This window comes from Rhineura floridana, chromosome 4 (assembly GCF_030035675.1).
Source record: "Rhineura floridana isolate rRhiFlo1 chromosome 4, rRhiFlo1.hap2, whole genome shotgun sequence".
NCBI lineage: Eukaryota > Metazoa > Chordata > Lepidosauria > Squamata > Rhineuridae > Rhineura > Rhineura floridana.
The window spans coordinates 74589808-74609623 of NC_084483.1; the positions used below are offsets into that span (position 1 = coordinate 74589808).

Consider the following 19816-nt stretch of genomic DNA (forward strand, 5'->3'; position numbering starts at 1 on the left):
AGAAGTGCTCAAATCCTACTTTGGCTCAGTCTTCTCCCAAAAAAGGATCTATGACCTCCTGACAAATGTGAAGTGCAAGTTGAAGAGGCAGAATCGCAGTCTGAGATAAATAGACAAATGGTCAAGGAATGCCTTTTATTTATTTATTTATTTCTCCCAGTAGGAGCCCAGGGTGGCAAACAAAAGCACTAAAAACCATTTAAAACATCATACAAACAGACTTCAAAACATATTAAAACACAGTGCCCATTAAAAACACATTAAAACCAAACATCTTTAAAAACATTTTTTAAAAGCTTTAAAAACATTTTAAAAAGAGAAGGTTTAAAAATATATTAAAAAGCAATTCCAACACAGATGCAGACTGCTATAAGGTCTGTACCTAAAAGGCTTGTTGAGGATTGTCTACAGCAGACACCGAAAAGATAACAGAGATGGTTTCTGTCTAATATTTAAGGATAGGGACCACTACACTAAAGGCACCACTACACTAAAAGTCCGTTTCCTATGTTGTGTGGAACAGACTTCCCAATAAGATGGTATCTGCAGGAGGCCCTCACCTGCAGAGCGCAGTGATCGACTGAGTATATAAGGGGTAAGATATTTTTTCAGGTAATAATTCAGGGGGGGGTATTTGCAACCAGGCAGTAATTGTCACAAACCAATGTGTCCAGGGAGGCTTCTTCAGGTGTGGTCGAATCAGCACCTCTTTCAGGGAACCTGGAACTCCCTCCCACAACTATACGTTGACCACACCCTGGATCCACTCTGTCAAACCCCCTCAGCAAGCTTTAATAAGCCAAGAAGGGCAAGGGTTGAGAGGACACGTTGCTGGCCACATCATTGCAAGCACCTTGTCTACATCATCAGGCCACATCAACTGAAAACATTCCCAAGACGTTGCAGCAGACGTTGCACTGGACACCTCATTGGGGACTACAGTAGATGTAGATGAGGCATTAAGATTGCTACAGGGGCGAGCAACGTTACCCTCAAAGTGCCTTGCAAACACTTCACAGTGGGCCTCCAAAAGGTAAAACTCCATTTCCTGGCACTAATGTCAACAGACCCCTGACGATACGGAAAAGCTCCACTGGATGGCTACTTGAGGATGCTATGGTGGCAGAGAAATGGGCCTTCTTCGCCACCCTCAGCATCACACAGTAGGCATAGTTATGAAGTTTTACTCATGCCCAATCAGCCTCATAGCACATCTTTCACCACTCGTACTCTAGGCATTGTCCAGCCCTTAGCTCACTGGTGTACCAGGGTGCAAACCAGGCTCCACAATGCCAGAAAGGGCACTTGGGGGTAACCGTGCCTCTCTGTTCCACAATGTGACAAGGGCTTCAACAGGGTCACATGCTCAGTCTACTGGGAACTCCCCCAGGGCATTCAGGAAACCAGTGGATTCCATTAGTCTCTGGGGGCGGACCATCTTAATCTATCCATCACTCCTGCAGGGGAGGATCGGAGTCATAAGTCTAAACTTCACCAGGAAGTGGTCTAACCATGAAAATGGGGTGACATCCACCCCCTCCCCATCTGCAGACCACCCTTTCCTCCATCTGGAGCAAATACCAAGTCAAGGGTGTGCCATGCACTATGTGTTGGTCCAATGACAACTTGAGACAGCCCCATGGTTGTCATGGAGGCCATGAAGTCCCAATCCAGAATACTAGAGGCAGCCTCAGCATGGAAATTGAAATTACCCAGTACTATCAATCTGGGCTCCTCCAGTACCACAGCTGAGATGGCCTCTGCCAGCTTGGTTGGAGAAGCTGCTGGGCAGCAGGGTGGATGGTACACCAGCAGCAACCCTAGTAATTTGAATGTAACCATAGCAATTACTTTGAATGTGTTAAAATCTCTAGGGCCCAATGAGCTGCATCCTAGAGTAATGAAGGAACTGGCTGAGGAACTCTTGGAACTACTGTCTATTATATTTGTGAAATCATGGAATCATGGATGAAGAGGTGGATGACTGCAGGAGGGCTAATGTTGTCCCTATCTTCAAAAAGGGCAAAAAGGAGGAACCTAGAAACTACAGGCCAGTCAGCCTGACATCAATCCTGGGAAAACTCTAGAGCAGATTATAAAGCACTCAGTCTGGAAGCACCTTTAAAACAATGCAGTGATTACTAGAAGCCAACATCGATTTGTCAAGAACAAATCCTGCCAGACTAATCTTATTTATTTTTTGATCTGGTAGCTTCCCTGGTACACTGTGGGAATGTTGTGGACATAATATATCTTGACTTCAGCAAAGTTTTTGATAGAGTACCCCATGATATTCTGATTAGCAAGGTAGTAAAATGTGGGCAGGATCCACAGTTGGCTACAGAGTTGTACTCAAAGAGTGATTATCAATAGTTCCTTCTCAAACTGGGGGGAGGTAACAAGTGGGGTGCCACAGGGTTCGGCCCTGGGCTCAGTGCTCTTCAACATTTTTATTAATGACTTGGATGTGGAGGTGCAGAGAATGCTTCTTAAATCTGCAGATGATACAAAATTGGGAGGGATAGGTAATACCCTGGAAGACTGAAACAAAATTCAAAGTGATATTGACAGGCTGGAGCATTGGACTGAAAACAACAGAATGAAATTTAATAGGTATGAGTGCAAAGTTCTACACCTAGGAAAAAGAAACCAAATGCACAGTTATAAGTTGGGGATACTTGGCTTAGCAATACTACATGCGAGAAGGATCTTGGGATTGTTGTTGATCACAAGCTGAATATGTGCCAACAGTGTGATGTGGTTGAAAAAAGGGCAAATGCTATTTTTAGCTGCTTTAACAGAAATATAGTTTCCAAACTGCGTGAAGTACTAGCTCCCCTCTATTCAACACTGATTATGCCTCATACTGCAGCCAGGTCTACACACCGCATTTTAAGAAGAATGCAGACAAACTGGAACAGGTTCAAGAAGGGCAACAATGATGATCAGGGGACTGAAAACAAAGCCCTATGAGGAGAAACTGAAAGAACTGGGCTTGTTTAGCCTTGAGAAGAGAAGACTGAGGGAGACCTGATAGCACTCTTCAAGTACTTGAAAGGTTGTCACACACAGGAGGGCCAAGTTCTCATTTCGATCATCCCAGATTTCAGGACATGGAATAATGGGCTCAAGTTATAGGAAGCCAGATTTCAGCTGAACATCAGGAAAAACGTCCTAACTGTAAGAGCAATGGAACCAATTACATAGGGAGGTCATGGGCTCTCTAACACTGGAAGCATCCAAGAGGCAGCTGGACAGCCACCTATCTGGTATGCTTTAAGTTGGATTCTTGCACTGAGTAGGGGGCTGAAGTAGATGGCCTTATGGGCCCCTTCCAACTCTACTGTTCTATGATTCTATTGTTCTAAATTCATGTTCTTCACACAGCACACAGTTAAATTTGCTCACACAAGAGGCAGTGCTGGCCACCAACTTGGATGGCTTTAAAAGAGGATTAGACAAATTCATGGAGGATAAGGCTGTCAATGGCTACTAGCCATAATGGCTATGCTCTGCCTCCATAGTCAGAGGCAGTATGCTTCTGAATACCAGTTGCTGGAAACCACAGGAGGGGGATAGTGCTCTTGCACTCAGGTCCTGCTTATTTATTATTATTTATTATTTATTAGACTTTTATACCGCCCGACTAGCAATAGCTCTCTGGGTGGTGAACACAATGTCCTTCTTTGGCATCTGGGCATCCTGAAGAGGATGCTGGACTAGATGGGCCACTGACATGACCCAGCAGGCTCTTCTTATTTCTTATGTTATAAGAAATATAACATTTTCCTAAATCCTATCCACCACACCACATTCCTCTGCTTTAGATAGTGTCCCTTTTAAACTGCAGATACTCCAATTAGAGATCTAGTATATTTGTGTGCAAATGGCATCTTGAAATACTCTGTCTCATTTGCAGACAGGAAAAAAATGTCTCCAAGGGAAGGAGAAATTTTGCAATGGTTTTCTCAGAAGTGGGGCTTGCTAGTGACAGTAGCACAACTACTTCTTCTCCCCCCCCACACACACACACCACCCCAGGTCTTTGACTTTTGTGGCTGCTACTGCTTGCTGTAAGTGACAACAGCAGCAGCTGGATTGGCAGCCTGGCTACCATTTTGCATCCACCACAATGACCCAAACAAGTAGTAGATGACATGGTAGCAGGGGCAACTGTGCTCACCTGATCTCCCGGCGGCTGAATTGCTGCTGCTTACTGGGCAGGAGAGGGGGATGAACACTGGCAGGAGCGCTGGATTGGACTCAGATGTCAGGAGGTCAGGTCCACCATACTGTCTGCTCCTGCTCTGGATCTAATATCATTCCAGGGCACTCTGGAGTGGACACACAAAATGTGAATGTCCATAGAAAATTCTACAAACTGGTCTTCCTTTTCTAGGAAGTTAAGAATGAAAAGAAAAATCTCAAAAAAATTCTCAGAAAAAAAAGTCTTTTGAATTTTTTTGGATGAACTGCAGGTATTAACCCACCAAACAGAAAGATCATAATAAATATTTTTCTTGTGGATAAGAGTTCCCCCCTCCCACTGTAACTCACCTTCCTTGTACTGTTTTGAATTATCTGAGCAGGGACAAAAATGCAATGTGAAACCTTTTATCTGCTGAATGCATAATCCTAACCAAAAAAAAAAAAAAGCTGTAGGTGACATTTAATCATCTTCATTGTTTAAACATTATGCATAGCTGTCAAAGGATAACCAGCAGAAGCTCATAGCTTTTATGATATGACAAAATGTTCTTTTAGGTTTCTGCTCTGCCTGATAGCACCAGGTTCTTTGTGAGTGATAGGTTTTATCTTTCAGGAGCTCATGTTTAGGTGATGAGGGAGGAACCAAGATTTTAACTTACCAGTGGCCTGATCCAAAGGAACTTCAGTTGAATTTACTTAGAAGTAAATGTGCTTGGGACTAGGCTAATATCAAAACGAATCCTGATACCAATGAAGGAAATGGAAGCATTGCTTTTCTCAAAAGAACTCTGTGTCCATTCAGTCATGGCATTGCCTGCCCCTTGCAGTTAAGCAAAATGTCAGTTCAATAATGGTGTTACACTGATGATGAAACACGAAAACTGCTTTCAAGAGTCTTGTAAGCTGTTCCCAATATTCATTAAATCCCTGACAAGTGCAAATCTCTACTTGGTGAGTTTAAACAATAATTTTAAACAGACCCCATTTCCCAACCAATGGTTTTCCATATGGTGTTTTTTTCCTAACCATTTTGCCCTATTAATTTTGGGAGGAGGGGAAGATATATGTGAAGACTAGTTTTGAACATTTGAAATGCATTGTTGTTATTTTCCATTGTGTCTAGACACACCTTTAATAGAAAGCAACCCTCCCTGTATAATAAAATGATTTACTGTAAATAATTTAGAACCACATGTATATTAGGCTTAATTATTCATATATAAAATGTCATTTTATTTATTTTGACAATTTATATACTATCTAATTACAGCCTCTGAGAAGTGTATTCATGACTCAATACAATGAAACCAAAATGTATATGACACTAATTATCTTTTTGTAAGCCATTTTAGGAAGATTTTGCCCTGAAAGCATGGGGTTTTATCCAATGGTGACTTTGAGCTAGCTGAAGGCAAGGCACCTAATTTTCGTTGCTCCTCCCTAACTTCAGCATTCATCTTATTTCCCATACTGTTCCAGAGGATCCTGCAACCTGCAGGAGCAGTTTTTGGGAGATCCACAAAAATCAGATGCCCTAGCTTCCATAACCAGAAGCACTGTGTGCTAGGGTAAAGCCATCACTAGATACACGCAAATAGGGATGGAAGGGTTTGTCAGTTTTGGTTCTCTCTCAGTTTCTCACTAGTACAGTCTACTCATTTGCAGGGGTGTAGTCATCCGGGAGGTGTTAATAAGGATCTCATTCTCAAGCCAGCAGCTTAAAAAGTGTGTGTGTCTTTGTGTTTGTGATGCTCATGAAAGGATCCTGCACTTCTGGATTTGCTACTCTGCTCCTACTCATTTGTTCACATTTCTGTAACAATTTATTTTTTACAAAAATAATCCTTATGAAAATTCTTCAGCATTTTAGTGTGAATTTCTCTGAACACACATTTTTGTCTGCAGTTTTGACCAATGTACACATTTTTGCGAACAATATTTAATTTTCACTAATATGTTCATTATCATGCACACTTTCTCCTAATACATGCATCTTGTTTGGTTGAGGAACTATATTGCAAAATTTTGATAAGTACAGATTTTGAAAGATGGCTGTTTCGGTTCCCATATTGTTTCAGAGAGTATGAATGTGATAGACTTGGCTTTAAATGTGAATAGAATCAAAGTCCTCCCCCATCTCTACATGCAACCCATGGAGGCAAAATGCATAATTCATAATCCATGGATGTGTAAACAATGTGTACGTGTCATTATGATTTGGGGGATTTATGAGGATGGTTTTTCCTCACCCAGTTTAGGATTTTGTGCCAACTGTAGGCCTCTCACTTTATGTTTATGGCCTGTTGCTGTCCTGGGAGCAACCTTATGGGGAAAGGAACAAGACTCAATCTGATCCTTCAACCTTTTTATGGATGGGGGAACCAAAGTTATTTGTGTATGACGAACCAGTCTCAATCTCTCATGATAATACTGATGTCAGGCCATTTGTGGGGTGGGGACTTACACTGGCTTGGGGACCCAAGTTGGGGTACTGTTTGTTCCCTTTGATTTCTGACACTCCATAGCTTCCTAAGATGTGGCTTTCCCCTCCCCACTGGCTATTTTATTTCCCACCCTCCATAAGCACAGCAGGAGAGGGCATGTTCCACATGTATAACACCCTTCCGCTTGGCCTGAGCAAAGAAGCATCATACCTGTTTGATGATCATGTCACTTCCTGCCGGGACCTAATAGGTTACTGAAGCAAGGGGAGCTGCACAGGCAGTCGGTGGTGTCAGTGGAAATCTCACCTTTCATTGCTTGCTCAGTGGTTGCTTACTTTGGGATACCACATTAGGCAATACAACTGAAAAAGTGCAGGGGGCCATTCTGGAATGCAACTGTGGATATGTCCACATTAGGTGATACAGATTTTAGAAAATAAAAACAACAACAATAAGCAAAATGTGTTATCCTGGGGCTTGTGGCATGGGCTTGGATAAAGAAGAAGACACGTTGTTGTGGCAAGCTGAAGACTTAAGCTATTTGAATAGGCAAAACTTTCCAGGTAAATGCAGGTTTCATTATTTTCACAGTTTTTGTTGTTGTTTTTACTCTCAAAAATCTCTCCTGATCACTTGCACAATCTGCTGGGATAACTATTTGTCCTGCGCGCACACCTCTTACTCATTTTCTATGGGGCTGTTCCGAGAATAGATTTCTAGTGGTTAAAATGTTATAATGAACAATGTGGAATAATAAGCCCTTGGGGTGGAATGTTTAAACTGAAAAGTGCCCCTTTCAATGATGTGCTCTGAGGCTAGAGAAAAACCACCTGCCACCTGCACATTTTAGATGTTTTTCCCCTAGCATAATTAACTCTGGGCACACAGTCAGATTCTCAGATACTGAAATATTATATTTGGTACACACACACACACACACACACACACACACACACACACAGAGAGAGAGAGAGAGAGAGAGAGAGAGAGAGGCCATGTGAATAGTTAGATCCTGAGTACTCACAAAAGGCTCGACAACAACAAAAATCCCTTTGCTTTGCTCAAGAAGTTTCTGGACCTCTTCAAATGACTTTTGTATTAGTGCAATGTGCTTCAACAAGGTTTGCTCTGAATGTGTGCTGATGCATTCCACTCCTATTTAGAATTTTCATGAGTGAGGGAGATTGTCACCCTCTTTGGAGCATATATTATCAGAATGCTCAATTAGCTCCTGGAATACTGAACAATGCCTTTTGTCTGACCAGCTGCTATAGCATCCTGTTGCTGGGCATCCTTCATTCCTAATGTGCAGGAGGACACGTGCCAATGGCATCATTGTTCATCTGCTGCTGATGAGATTCTTTCACTGGCCAGCTGCTGGACACAGAGCTAACAGCTTGCCAAAGCACAGACCACAAAAAAATCATGGGGCAGAATCACAGCTGATGCATATCAACAGAGTTCCTTCGAGTGCACTGGAATGCCACTTATTTAAACCAATCTCTGTCAATTTCCCCCCTTGAAATTCTTGAATGTTATCCAATGTTCTCTGTATTAACATGCCAGAATCTCCGATCCTGATCCAGTCCTGGTTGTCTTCTATTATTTCTCTTCTGTATGTAAAATTCAGTAGATAGCAGTCATAAAACATCTCAAATGATTTTTTTACTGATGTGATAATTGTATAACTCTCTTTCCAACTATGATACCAGTTCAGCTGTGTCTATAGAGAGGGTTGAAAAAGTTGTAAACACTTATTAAAGAAAGATGGTATAATAAGTGAGACCATAATATGGTTTACATACAAAATCCATTTTGTGGAGGACTTTTACTGGATATTGATTAAACCAGATGGTATTAGAATACTACCCAGGAAATAGCCATGTTTACCTGACTGCTTGAATATGATGTAATATACCGTTCTGTAGCTTTTCAGAAGCTTGTTTGCCAAGAAGAGGCTACTGCCTATTTTCTAGTTAGGCCTACAGATTAGAATAATAAAGAAGTTGCTTTGTTGACTAGGAGGTGCACTTACCACTTTAGGAGATGCATTTGCAACTAAGTCACTCATTTTGCCTGGTATGGCAATCATTATGTTCTTCAGCATTGCTATAACTTAAAGGATCATCGTCAAGGATTGATTAGTGCAGAGGCAGTTAACCTGTGGCCCTCCAGATGTTGTTGGACTCCAACTCCCACCAGCACCACACAGCATGGCCAATTGTCAGCGATGATGGGGGCTGTAATCCAGCAACATCTGGAGGGCCACAGGTTTCCTATCTCTTTATTAATGGAATAAATTCCAAGAAAACCCCAGTCATGCATACAACAACTGCAGTATTGTTTCTATGGCGTGGTGTTTTTTAAACTACAAACACCCCTAAGGAAGGGACATATATTCAGGGCAATGAGAATGATGTAAACTAGTTGGTTATTCCTGGGGCCCCCAAGTATATACCTCTTCATTAGAGCATGGGTCAGCTATAAATTAATGTAAAACATTGTTTCCTTTGAGCGTGCCAGTACGAGACTCCCACATTTTTATTTCAGGATTTGTACATAATGGACTAGGATTCTTTATTCATTCACTCCTCAGCTTCTCTGGAGGAATCTGAGATTGCCACAAGTAAAGGGGGGCATTAGATGGGGTGGTGCTATTAAAAAGCTAAGAGTTTTAACTGGGGAAGATTACAATGGCTATTTTCTTACGCTCTGGTAGGGCTAGCCTTCCTGGCAAGTAGCATTTCATAACGGGGCAGTGCTTTTGCTAACACAGCAGAATTTTATTTCCTCAGTACTGCCTTGAACAAGTCACACTCTTTCAGCCTAACGTACTTCAGAGGGATGTTATGAGGATAAATTACTAGAAACCTTTCCACTGTGCAGAAGGTGATTCTATGTGACCTTCAAGTATCTCCCAGTCCCGGGGTACTATGATTCTATGTGGTGTTCTGCCCAATTAGCTGGACTCACAAGTACAGCACACATTTAAAGTCTCATTTATGAATCAAAACAATTTAGCATTTATGATTTCCAAAATACACTCTTCACTTTTTCAGAAAGCATACCCTGTACAATTCACATCATTTTAACTTCATATTAATTTTGACAAGCTCCTTACAAGTTTGCTTGCTAGATTTCATTTAGTAGCTTTCTTTTGTTGTTAATAGGCTTAGTTTTCCTGTGCAATGCATTCTTCTGCTTGCTATTTCTCAATAAAATAAATTTGACCATTAGAAGCTGGTAGTCCCTATCAAAATTTGCCAGAGGTAGGATGCTTGATTACTATAGCAGAAGACCGCAGCGATTATATTACAAAGAATAAAACCTATCTTTAAAATATTATATTTTACAGGCTCACTCATCATCTTTAAACTTGCAAGCCCTGCACATTTTAAAAAAAACTGGCACTTCTTGATACAGATGAAAAATCACCAGATCTTTGTTAGCCACAGCAATTTTTAAAAATAAAAAGCCTGAATATTAATTACAAACTTCAAGCTTAAATACCATCAATGCTGTAAATCAGAAACCTTAGAAACAGACATTTTAGAAGTACAGACTGATCCTCTGTATGTTTACTTGAATGTAATTACCACTGAATTCAACTGTGCTTCCTCCCAAGAAAGTGTGCACTGGACTGCAATCTTAGGACTCCATGTGATCATTGTGCAATTCTTTTTAAAGTAACATTCTCAGAATGTCTTTCTGCTGATGTGTTTTGGCCTAATGGTGGAATTATTTACCAAGGAAGCACACAGTAGCTGCTTAAAGCTTTACAACCACCATGAACAAAAGCACCATAACCATGTGGGGAGGGAGCCATCTTCAGTCATGTGTGAGGAGAAACATTAGGCGAAAGCTGAAAGTATGAATGGAGGGCAGTGGCGTTCATGCAAGCCCTGCCCCCAACATCCTTCTGCACATCATAACCCCCGTCAGTCCCCAATTCTCCCTGGGCTGCATGGGGAAAGGCTCCAAGGGGCTTCTTCTCACACTCACTTGAATGCAAATTAGGGTCCCTGAGCACACAGAGGACTCTACTCACATGCACATAGAAGCCCCCACAGACCTTTCCCATGCAACTCAAGGAAGGTCAAGGATGGAGTGATGGGTCATGACACACACAAGGACATTGGGACAGGCCTTGTGTGCAGATCTAAGCCCTCATCAACACTTTCAGCAGTCACATGTTCAGGCTAACACCTGACCTATATTACCCCTTTCAGATATTATATATTTATTTATTTATTATTTGATTTATATCCTGCCCTTCTTCCCAGCAGGAGCCCAGGGTGGCAAACAGAAGCACTAAAAACATATCAAAACATCATAAAAACAGACCCTAAAATACACCAAAACAAAAACAACTTTAAAAACATTTTTTTAAAAAAATCTTTTAAAATATCTTTTAAAAAAGGGTTAAAAACATTATTTTTTTAAAAAAGACTTGTTGAAAGAGGAAGGTATTCAAAAGGCACCAAAAAGTTAACAGAGATGATGCCTGCCTAATATTTAAGGGGAGGGAATTCCACAGGGTAGGTGCCGCCACGCTAAAGGTCCATTTCCTATGTTGTGTGGAACAGAATTCCTGATAAGATGGTATCTGCAGGAGGCCCTCACCTGCAGAGCACAGGGATTGACTGGGTATATAAGGGGTAAGACAGTCTTTCAGGTATCCTGGTCCTGAGCTGTATAGGGCTTTGTACGCCAAAACTAGAACCTTGAACTAGGCCCGGTAGCAAATGGGCAGCCAGTGCAATTCTTTCACTAGCAGGATGACATGTTGGCGATACTCTGCCCCAGTGAGCAGTCTCACCACCATATTTTGCACCAGCTGCAGCTTCCAGAACAACCTCAAAGGCAGCCTCACAATGAGTGCATTTCAGTAATCCAACCATGGAGGTTACCAGTGCATGGACAACAGTGGTCAGGCTATCCCAGTCCAGAAACGTCCGCAGCTGTCTTACCTGCCGAAGCTGGTAAAAGGCACTTCTAGCCATGGAGGTCACCTGGGCCTCTAGCGACAAAGATGGATCCAGGAGCACCACCAGACTATGGACCAGCTCTTTCAGAGGGAGTGTGACTCCATCCAAAGCAGTCAACTGACCAATTATCCAAACGCAGGAACCACCAACCCACAGTGCCTCCATCTTGCTAGGATTCAGGCTCAGTTTAGTGGCCCTCATCCAGCCCACCACCAAGTCCAGGCAGCGGTCAAAGGCTTGCACAGCCTCTCCCGATTCAGATGTTACGTAGAAATAGAGCTGGGTAGCGTCAGCATACTGCTGACACCTTGCCCCAAATTTCCTGATGACCACTCCCAAGGGCTTCATATAGATGTTAAACAGCATGGGGGACAAGATGGTACCCTACGACACCCCACAGCACAACTGCCTGGGGGCTGAAAGACAGTCACCCAATGCTATTCTCTGAGAGCGACCCTGGAGATATCTGGGGAAGAAGAAGAGTGATAATGTTAGACTAAACTGTGTTGGCAGAGGCGCCAGTTAATTTCCTCCATATGAGCCTACATATTCTATGTAGTAAGTATGTAAGCATTTAGCTGATTCCACAACCTAGTCTCAGTCTCGTATCTTTCTGTTATTATCATGCAGATCTGTGATATCTGCAGCTCTGCCACAACGACGCTCTACTTCATGCATCTGATGAAATGGGCTAAAGTCCACAAAAGCTTATTCAGCCAAAGGGGCATCATAGATCTATTATTGCTCGATCCTGGGCTTGAACGCTACTTACACGTCAAAGAAGTTGGGCACAGACTCTGGTATAATGACTCAGCCTGCTAGGGTCTAATTTGTTATCAGAGTTAACTAGACAAGTGTCTCAACTATGTATGAATGACCAGACCATACAGAGTATCCACACAATAAAGCATCTGAGGTAAACAGGCTGCACCCAGGAAAACAGGTAGTGGCAGGGAAAACCCAATCCCCATAGAGGACCACAGCCCATAGGTTCCTCACCACTGCTTTATGACATCATGGATTGTTGGGCATACCACTCTGTGTACCTTTGCATCTAAATGTAGAGATAAAGTGCTAGTTTCCCATGTTTTGGTTTAGAGAAAAGGTGAGTAAAAGGTGACATGACAGAAGTATGCATGGCATACAAAAAGTGAATAGAGAAAAAAAATCCCCCTCTCGTAACAGCAGAAGTACAGTGTGTACTTCTGAGTACACACATACAGTATAGTAGAAAGTGTCATGCCCCCCAGACCCTCAAGGTACTGGGTTCATGCATCAGGCTCAGACCCCCACCCTTAGGGAAATGAGACTGGAACCAAAAAGCTATTACTTCACCCTTGCCAAGGCTGTGTACGCTCACAACAACCCTGCAAGGTAGAAGGTAGGCTGCCACCACCCCTGTATACTGGTCCACTCAGAGCCAGGGGATCTCTGAGCCCAGAAGATATATAAAACCAAGGTCCTAAAAGGCAAGAGTCACAGTTACACTCCTTGCCAGGCACCTCTGGTTTAACACTTAAAATCCAAGCCTTCAACTTCTTAACCCTCTTTGGTAGTGAGTGACTGAGATGGGTCAAAGTACTGAATTCAGAACCACCCCTTCTCTCAAATGAACACACCAGGTTAAATAGAAGTAGCTTTATTAAGAAATATAAGTGCACAAATCATATAGCAGCAAGTAATCCTTTAAGACCATTCACCCAACAGGGGTTTAGGTTCTTACAAGAGAATTCATACACACAACAAGAAAATAACAAACTAACTCACCTAACTACTTACTCACGAGGTAGTTGGTTGCGTGGCACCTCTCCTAAGAGAGATGGATGCTCAACATAAAGCAATGGAACCAGACATAGGTTGCCTTCCCATAAGCAACCCCTGGAACCATAAGGCAGAAAGGTTTGGAACTCTGGTGCCAGTCAGCATAGGCAGAGAACAAAGGCTATGGGTCTCTAGCCCTATACTTAAAGGAAAAAGATCCTAACGGTCCAAGATTAATTGACCAATCAGGAATTGGCTGATGTAACCTTCTTCTCGATGTTTCTCACATTTTCGCGCCTTCAGGCCCCCCTCCCAACTGTGTTTTTTTTCCAACTATACAGGCCAAGGATGACCTTGGGTACCAGGCACTTGCTAATCAGCAAAGATAAACAGGTGCAGCTTGTTAAGGCTTCTCTAACCATCTTCAGCTGGGAAGTGAAACTTAAATTTACAAATTGGCAAAGGCTTGTCTTTTCTAACTGTAACCATCTCCCAGAGTCCCTTACTGGAGCCAAAGTATTGTTATTAGATTTTTAATAACTCATGACCATTACAGGTTCATGACAGAAAGTATTGAGGGGATTAAAGGAGATATGATTTGATATATGACACTAATTTCACAAAGAACTATCCCAAGATTGTTTTAGGGTCAGCTGGTCCTGTTAGATTTACAAAAGAAAGGGGGGAAAATATCCAACAATTCTTACATAGGGACAATTTGTCCCATGCATTTTTGATTCCCAAGATCATTTTCATTATAGGATATTTTAAGACTGATAAAATCCTGGTTTTTACTTATTTATATTTTAAGGACATATCAAGTACTGATGCCGCCGTGGATTGGGAAAGTATTAAAACAAATGCCAGGCAAAAATTACACAGACAGCTCACTTTATGGCAGTTTCTTAATGATAACAATGTTTTAATGGTAAAATGCATTCTCAGTGTGCAGTCCACAGGCAACTTGTTCTGGTATAGTGGTCCAGGATCTTAGGGGGTCTTAGACCCCTTACTTTGTTGGGAGCTGAGTCCCAGCAGGGTCCCTGTGTCTCCAGCATCCTATGAGCCAATCAGCATGAAAGGGAGTGTGTTAGCTGCTGAGAAGAGTCTTCTAACATGCTTTCTTACCCTTCCCTGCTGATTAGAGTCAATCAGAGGGACAGGAGGTAAGTCAGCCACTGAGAAAACTCTTCTCAGTACCTAAAACTCTCCCCTTTCTTGCTTATTGGCTCCTAAGGACTTCTGTTGTTGTGGGAGAAGGCATTAACAAGGATCTCACTCTCAATCCAGCAGCAAAAAAAGGGGGAGGGGCGTGGTTGTGACTAAGAAGAAGGGACCCTGCACTTCTGAACTTGCCGCTACACTACTGAGTACAGAGGGCTAGAACAGCTCTTCATCATGTATATGAAGCTGATTCATATGTTTATTTTTGAAATGGAAAAGCAAATAAGGCAGCCATTTAGATGAAACAGCTTACTCTGAAAATAGAGAAGATAAGGGATGCCAAATTGCCACCACAATCCTAACCTTGTCCTATTTAATTCAATAAGGCTTAGTCCCAGGTAAATGGGATTAGGATTGTAGCCTGCACAGGTGTTTTTTTTCCTGATATATTTTGCAGCTGCCTACATTAAAATGTGGTAGCAAAATCATGATGTCGAATTTCGCACATCAAAAATAAATGTGTCTCTTGGTGAACAGCCACTCTTAAGCTTGTGATGCCCCAAAAGGATAATATTGCCGAGATGGGGTGTGATGCTCAGAAACACCTGATGCAATGGGTTATGAGTCATCAGGGCTTGTGCCATCAGGTTTGTAGTTTGAAAGATGCCACAACTCTTTGTCTTTCCAAGAACATGGCAACTTCCACATCAGTGCAACACTCTCCCACCACAGTTGCCTTCCACTCTTGGATTGGGCAAGATTCATAAGATGGTGTAGGTATTGCAGCTGCTCTGTTTCCACTTCCATCTACCAATGTTAAGTTGACATTCATTTGTTACATAGGATTTTTATTTATTTATTTATTACATTTATATCCTGCATTTCCTCAAAGAGCTCGAGGCAATACATGGTGCTCCCCAACCCCTGCCGTCACCATTTTGTCTCCACAACCCTGTGACAGAGGTCAGGCTGACAGTGTGTCTGGCCCAAGGTCACCCAGTGAGCTACATAGCTAACAGGGGAATTGAACCTGGGTTTCCTCAGTCTTCATCTGACATTCTAACCAATGCACTGCATTGGGCATGCTATATCACTATTCCCAGCACTTACAGCACACTATAGAATGTAGTTCTGGTGGAATGTGGTTCTTTTTCCTCACCACAAAAGACCAGTGGGATCTGGAGTATTCATTGGAGTTTGGTCGTCCACAGATATTCCTTGAACAATTCTGACATCAGGCTGGTGTAGCTCATGCCATCATCCTGTGCCAGAGTTCACTGCCAAGATGATACAACATGTGGTTTGGCTAAACTTTAAAGGCAAGTAACAGGGGGCATGCATATCATTATTCATGGTGTGGAGAAAGTAGATAGGGAGAAAAATCAATCTTCCAACATTCAGTTTTATTGGAGGGCCTCATGTTCTAGTAATATGAGAGAGGGAGTTTCTACTAGAGCACACGGGCCCTTCAATGAAACTGAATGTTGGAAGATTCAGGGCAGCCCACTTCTCCCCAGACCCCACTCCTCAATGGTCCTGCTATCTGAATGCTTTTGCCTAGCTGGAAGTGTCCTTGAACCTTGACAACTGGGACACATCTACAGCATACATTTAAAGCACTCTTATACCACTTGAACAGTTGGGGGAAAGTCATGACTGTTAAAGAATGATGTAAATGTATGGTGTGGATGTGACCTGTCTCGTGCTTACGTAGATGGAGAGAGGTGGGTGTAAGAACCTTTGGCTTTTACCTAGCTGGACTGCAGCAAAGGGAAGAATCCCATATGTTGTTCCACCCACCACAGACATGTGGGCCCCAGAAGGCTCACATATTCCCTACTCCATGAGTTACTGCTGCTCTTGGTCTGCTCTCGATTCCTCACCCTTGGTATAAAAGGAGCTGCCCCTTTATGTTTCTATGAATCATACAGTACCATAACTGTGACTCTAGATAATTCAGGGACAGAAAAATGGAAGGGTGGCATAGAAATGCTAATACTAATGATATCTGCAATTTTAATTGCCGCCAAAGTAATGAGCAAGATCCTGCCTGGTACCACTGGGGCTTTCATCTGATTGCTCTTTTTATCATTTCATCCACCTCTTCTACTCTATGGAGAACAAACTTACAGAGACCATGTTCAAAACACTGAATCGTGTAGATACTATCTTCAAATGTGGACCTGTCAATCCTGAATACATATAATTTGGATAGTCTTGATTTTAAGTTGAAACATTTGCTTGTAGTCTTCTCAGTAATGATCTGTCCCACTGTATATAGCTAAAGCTGACTTGACTGAGCTACATTCTGTCTGTAAAAGATTGCTTGAAAAGCCAGTGTTCTCTACCAGTTCAGTACAATTTCTAGTCACCAGTATTAGCATTTCAGCTGGGTTATTCATCCCACCATGTTTCAGTAATTGCTATGTATTCATACCTCCCCAGAACCCAAGCATTATTAATTCAAATCCATCCTGTTTATTATTCATGCTTCTGGACAATAGGAAACAACAGGCAAGGAAATCTGCTAGGTTTCAGGATTTAGAGCCTAGCAATGGACTTCCTGCAGCTTTTTTTTAATGTATTCTCCAGAATCCAAGCTTTTATTCAAAGAAAAGGAGGAGGGGACAAGTTTCCCAGAACTTCATATTTTAGAAAGTACTTTTGCAACTCAAAAGGATGGATTTGTCATCTTCCGGTGAGTAATACTAGAGCAAAATTATATAACAGTTGACAAAGAATTAGGTTAAGCATTATATTTGCCATGAGCATGATATCTCAGGGCCAACTTTCCCACTGTGACACAGTCCCAGAATGCAGGAGCTAGTGGGACTCAAAATGATCCATAGGCAGCTGCCTCATATGAAAAGCCACTGATTTGCAAGTTCAAGCATCTATATAGTAGGGGTGTTTATCAGCTCTGTGTACTATGGGTGGAAAGATCTGTCAGTTTTGGTTCTCTCCGTTTCTCATTTTTCCAGTCTTAAATTCAGCTGTCCACATTTCTACAATAATTTGTGATTTTTTTCTAAAAAAATCCTCATGAAAATTCTTCACCAATTTAGTGCAAATTTCTCCTAATAAACACATTTTTGTAGGCAGTTTTGACAAATGCACACATTTTTACAAGCCATTTCTCAAACTATAATGCATTTTTGTATGCTATTTTCACTCATATATTCATTTTTATGAAAACTTTCCCCAACATATGTATTTTTGTAAACACTACATTGCAAAATTTGAGTAAGTACAAATTTCAAAGGATGGCTGTGTTTTGGTTCTCATATTGTTTTGGAAAGTGCAAATTTGATATATTCGGCTTGAAATGAAAACTGAATCTAATTTCTTGCCCATCCCTACTGTGTACTTGTCAAATTATGAGGCTAACAGGGGTTATTTGGGTGGAGTTTTAATATTCCTGAGTTGGAATACATCGTTACCATTTTAAGTTGGATCAAGGACAAAGTACCAAGATGATGTGCAGACTCTGGTGCCCTGAAAACTGCATCTTTCAACTGGCAGCTGCATTTTTTATAAAAGTGAAACCAAGCTCACACCTTGCAGGTGGCTACAATAGGAATCATAGGGGAGTGGAGGGCAGAAAAAAGGTCATGGATCCCCAGGAAAGATTAATGTGGGAGAATGTCACCTTTTCAGCAAGGACCCTGTTACCCAAAGGGTCCTTCCTAAAGGATCCCTTCACTCCTCCTCAGAGAGACACTCTCCTTCCTTGATATTCTAATTCTCTGTGACTATGGAGGAGCTGTCATTCTCAGGGCATCATCTCCCTGAAAGTTGCATCTTTCAACCTGTCTTATTCTATCAGCTTCTCTAGGTCAGATACCTTGGACTGAAGGGAATGAATTTGTTCCTTGAAGGCCAGAAGTTCATTTCCCAAAGCACACCCCCATGATTTCTGTCCAGCAGGGAGATAGTCATGCATGTGACAATCTGCACAACGCACTGGATAGCCCCCACATTCCTGCTGACTTTCTACCTGCATACCTGTCATTGTTGTTTATTGAGTTAAATTACTTTGGAGCTTCAGATTTTTTAAGTCAAAAGGGGAGGAGAGTTGGCCACCCTGGCCTCCTCATACAGCTGCCAAACTCACTTGTGTTCTTGACACTTTTATTTATTTATGCATTTATTATTTATTACATTTATGTCCCAGCTTTTCTCCAAGGAGCTCAAGGTGGTATATATGGTTTTCTGTTCCCCATGTTATTCACAAGAAGCCTGTGAGGTAGATTAGGCTGAGAGACAGTGACTGGCCCAAGGCAAGCTTCATGGTTGAGTGGGTATTTGAATCCTGGTTTCCCAGGTCATAGGCTAACACTCTAACCATTACACCACACTGTCTCTCACCACACTTTATCACTAGGTCCAAAGTTGTGATCCAGGGGATGTCTGCCACTGAGGAGGGGTAATAACGCAAGCAGTCAGATGTTTCTAGTTCCAAAAAGTCAGGCACCTTGCTAGGACACCACAATATGGGTTCAGGCCCACATGCGGTGGACCTGCTGCTGATGCTAACCATCCAAATTTTCTCATCAAGGTCTTGGAGCAACTGGCTGAGTTTCATATCAAGGCTAAATAGTCATTGACCCCACCCCCTGAGTGCTACCTCCTGACCAGTTAAATGGTTAGTGCCTTCTTCTGCAGCATTGGCTATTTCAGGGCAGTGGAGTTTCCAGCTGTAGGAATTTCCACGAGGAGTCACTTGATCCCCCATGGAGTTTGTGAGCCAGTCATCACAGTCAGGCAGCAGAGATGTCTCCTCATGGCTCAAGGGAGACTGTGATGTCCATGGATCCACATGGGATGGACGGGGGAGTAGATCTCCTCCTCCTCCTTGGAGCTGCAGTTGCTGCAAGAGTCTTCCTCTGAGGAATCCTGGTCTAGTCCCCAATTCCACACAGATAAGCTGCAGTGATGCAGGTGTCAGGAGAGCAGCTCTTAGTCCACCCAACGTCATAGGCTCTTACTGAACCCTACACTTTTTATTTTAAGGTCTGTATTAGGGATGTGCATTGGCGTACTGAGGGGTGAAATAACAAGGTGAATTGGGGTGATTCAGGGGTCTTTTCTCCCCCTACCAAATTGAAGTACAATGTCTATAGCTCCCCGAGTTGGATCATGGCCCCTACAAAGCCTTGTGTCACACTGTTGCTTTGCTGTTTTGATATTATTATTTACAAAATAGCTGTATATTTTCCTATATCTCTATTTTTCTCTAGGTCTGTGGGC

General features: G+C 42.3%; 1 protein-coding gene across 11 annotated transcripts in view; it reads left to right on the forward strand.

Annotated features, from left to right (window-relative positions):
- The window catches only part of LOC133383184 (uncharacterized), a 139546-nt gene that overhangs the window by 47533 nt on the left and 72197 nt on the right, over positions 1 to 19816 (forward strand). For 5 of the 11 annotated variants that reach the window (XR_009762204.1, XR_009762205.1, XM_061623370.1 and 2 more), the window contains one exon: positions 7919 to 8260. The exons of the other annotated variants lie outside the window; for them this stretch is intronic. Coding sequence is in view for 3 of the 5 variants with exons in the window: in XM_061623370.1 (XP_061479354.1) it covers positions 7919 to 8046 (128 nt within the window). In the remaining 2 variants the exon portion in view is untranslated. Of the gene's footprint in view, positions 1 to 7918; positions 8261 to 19816 lie in introns of those variants that run through there. 11 annotated transcript variants of the gene reach the window in all.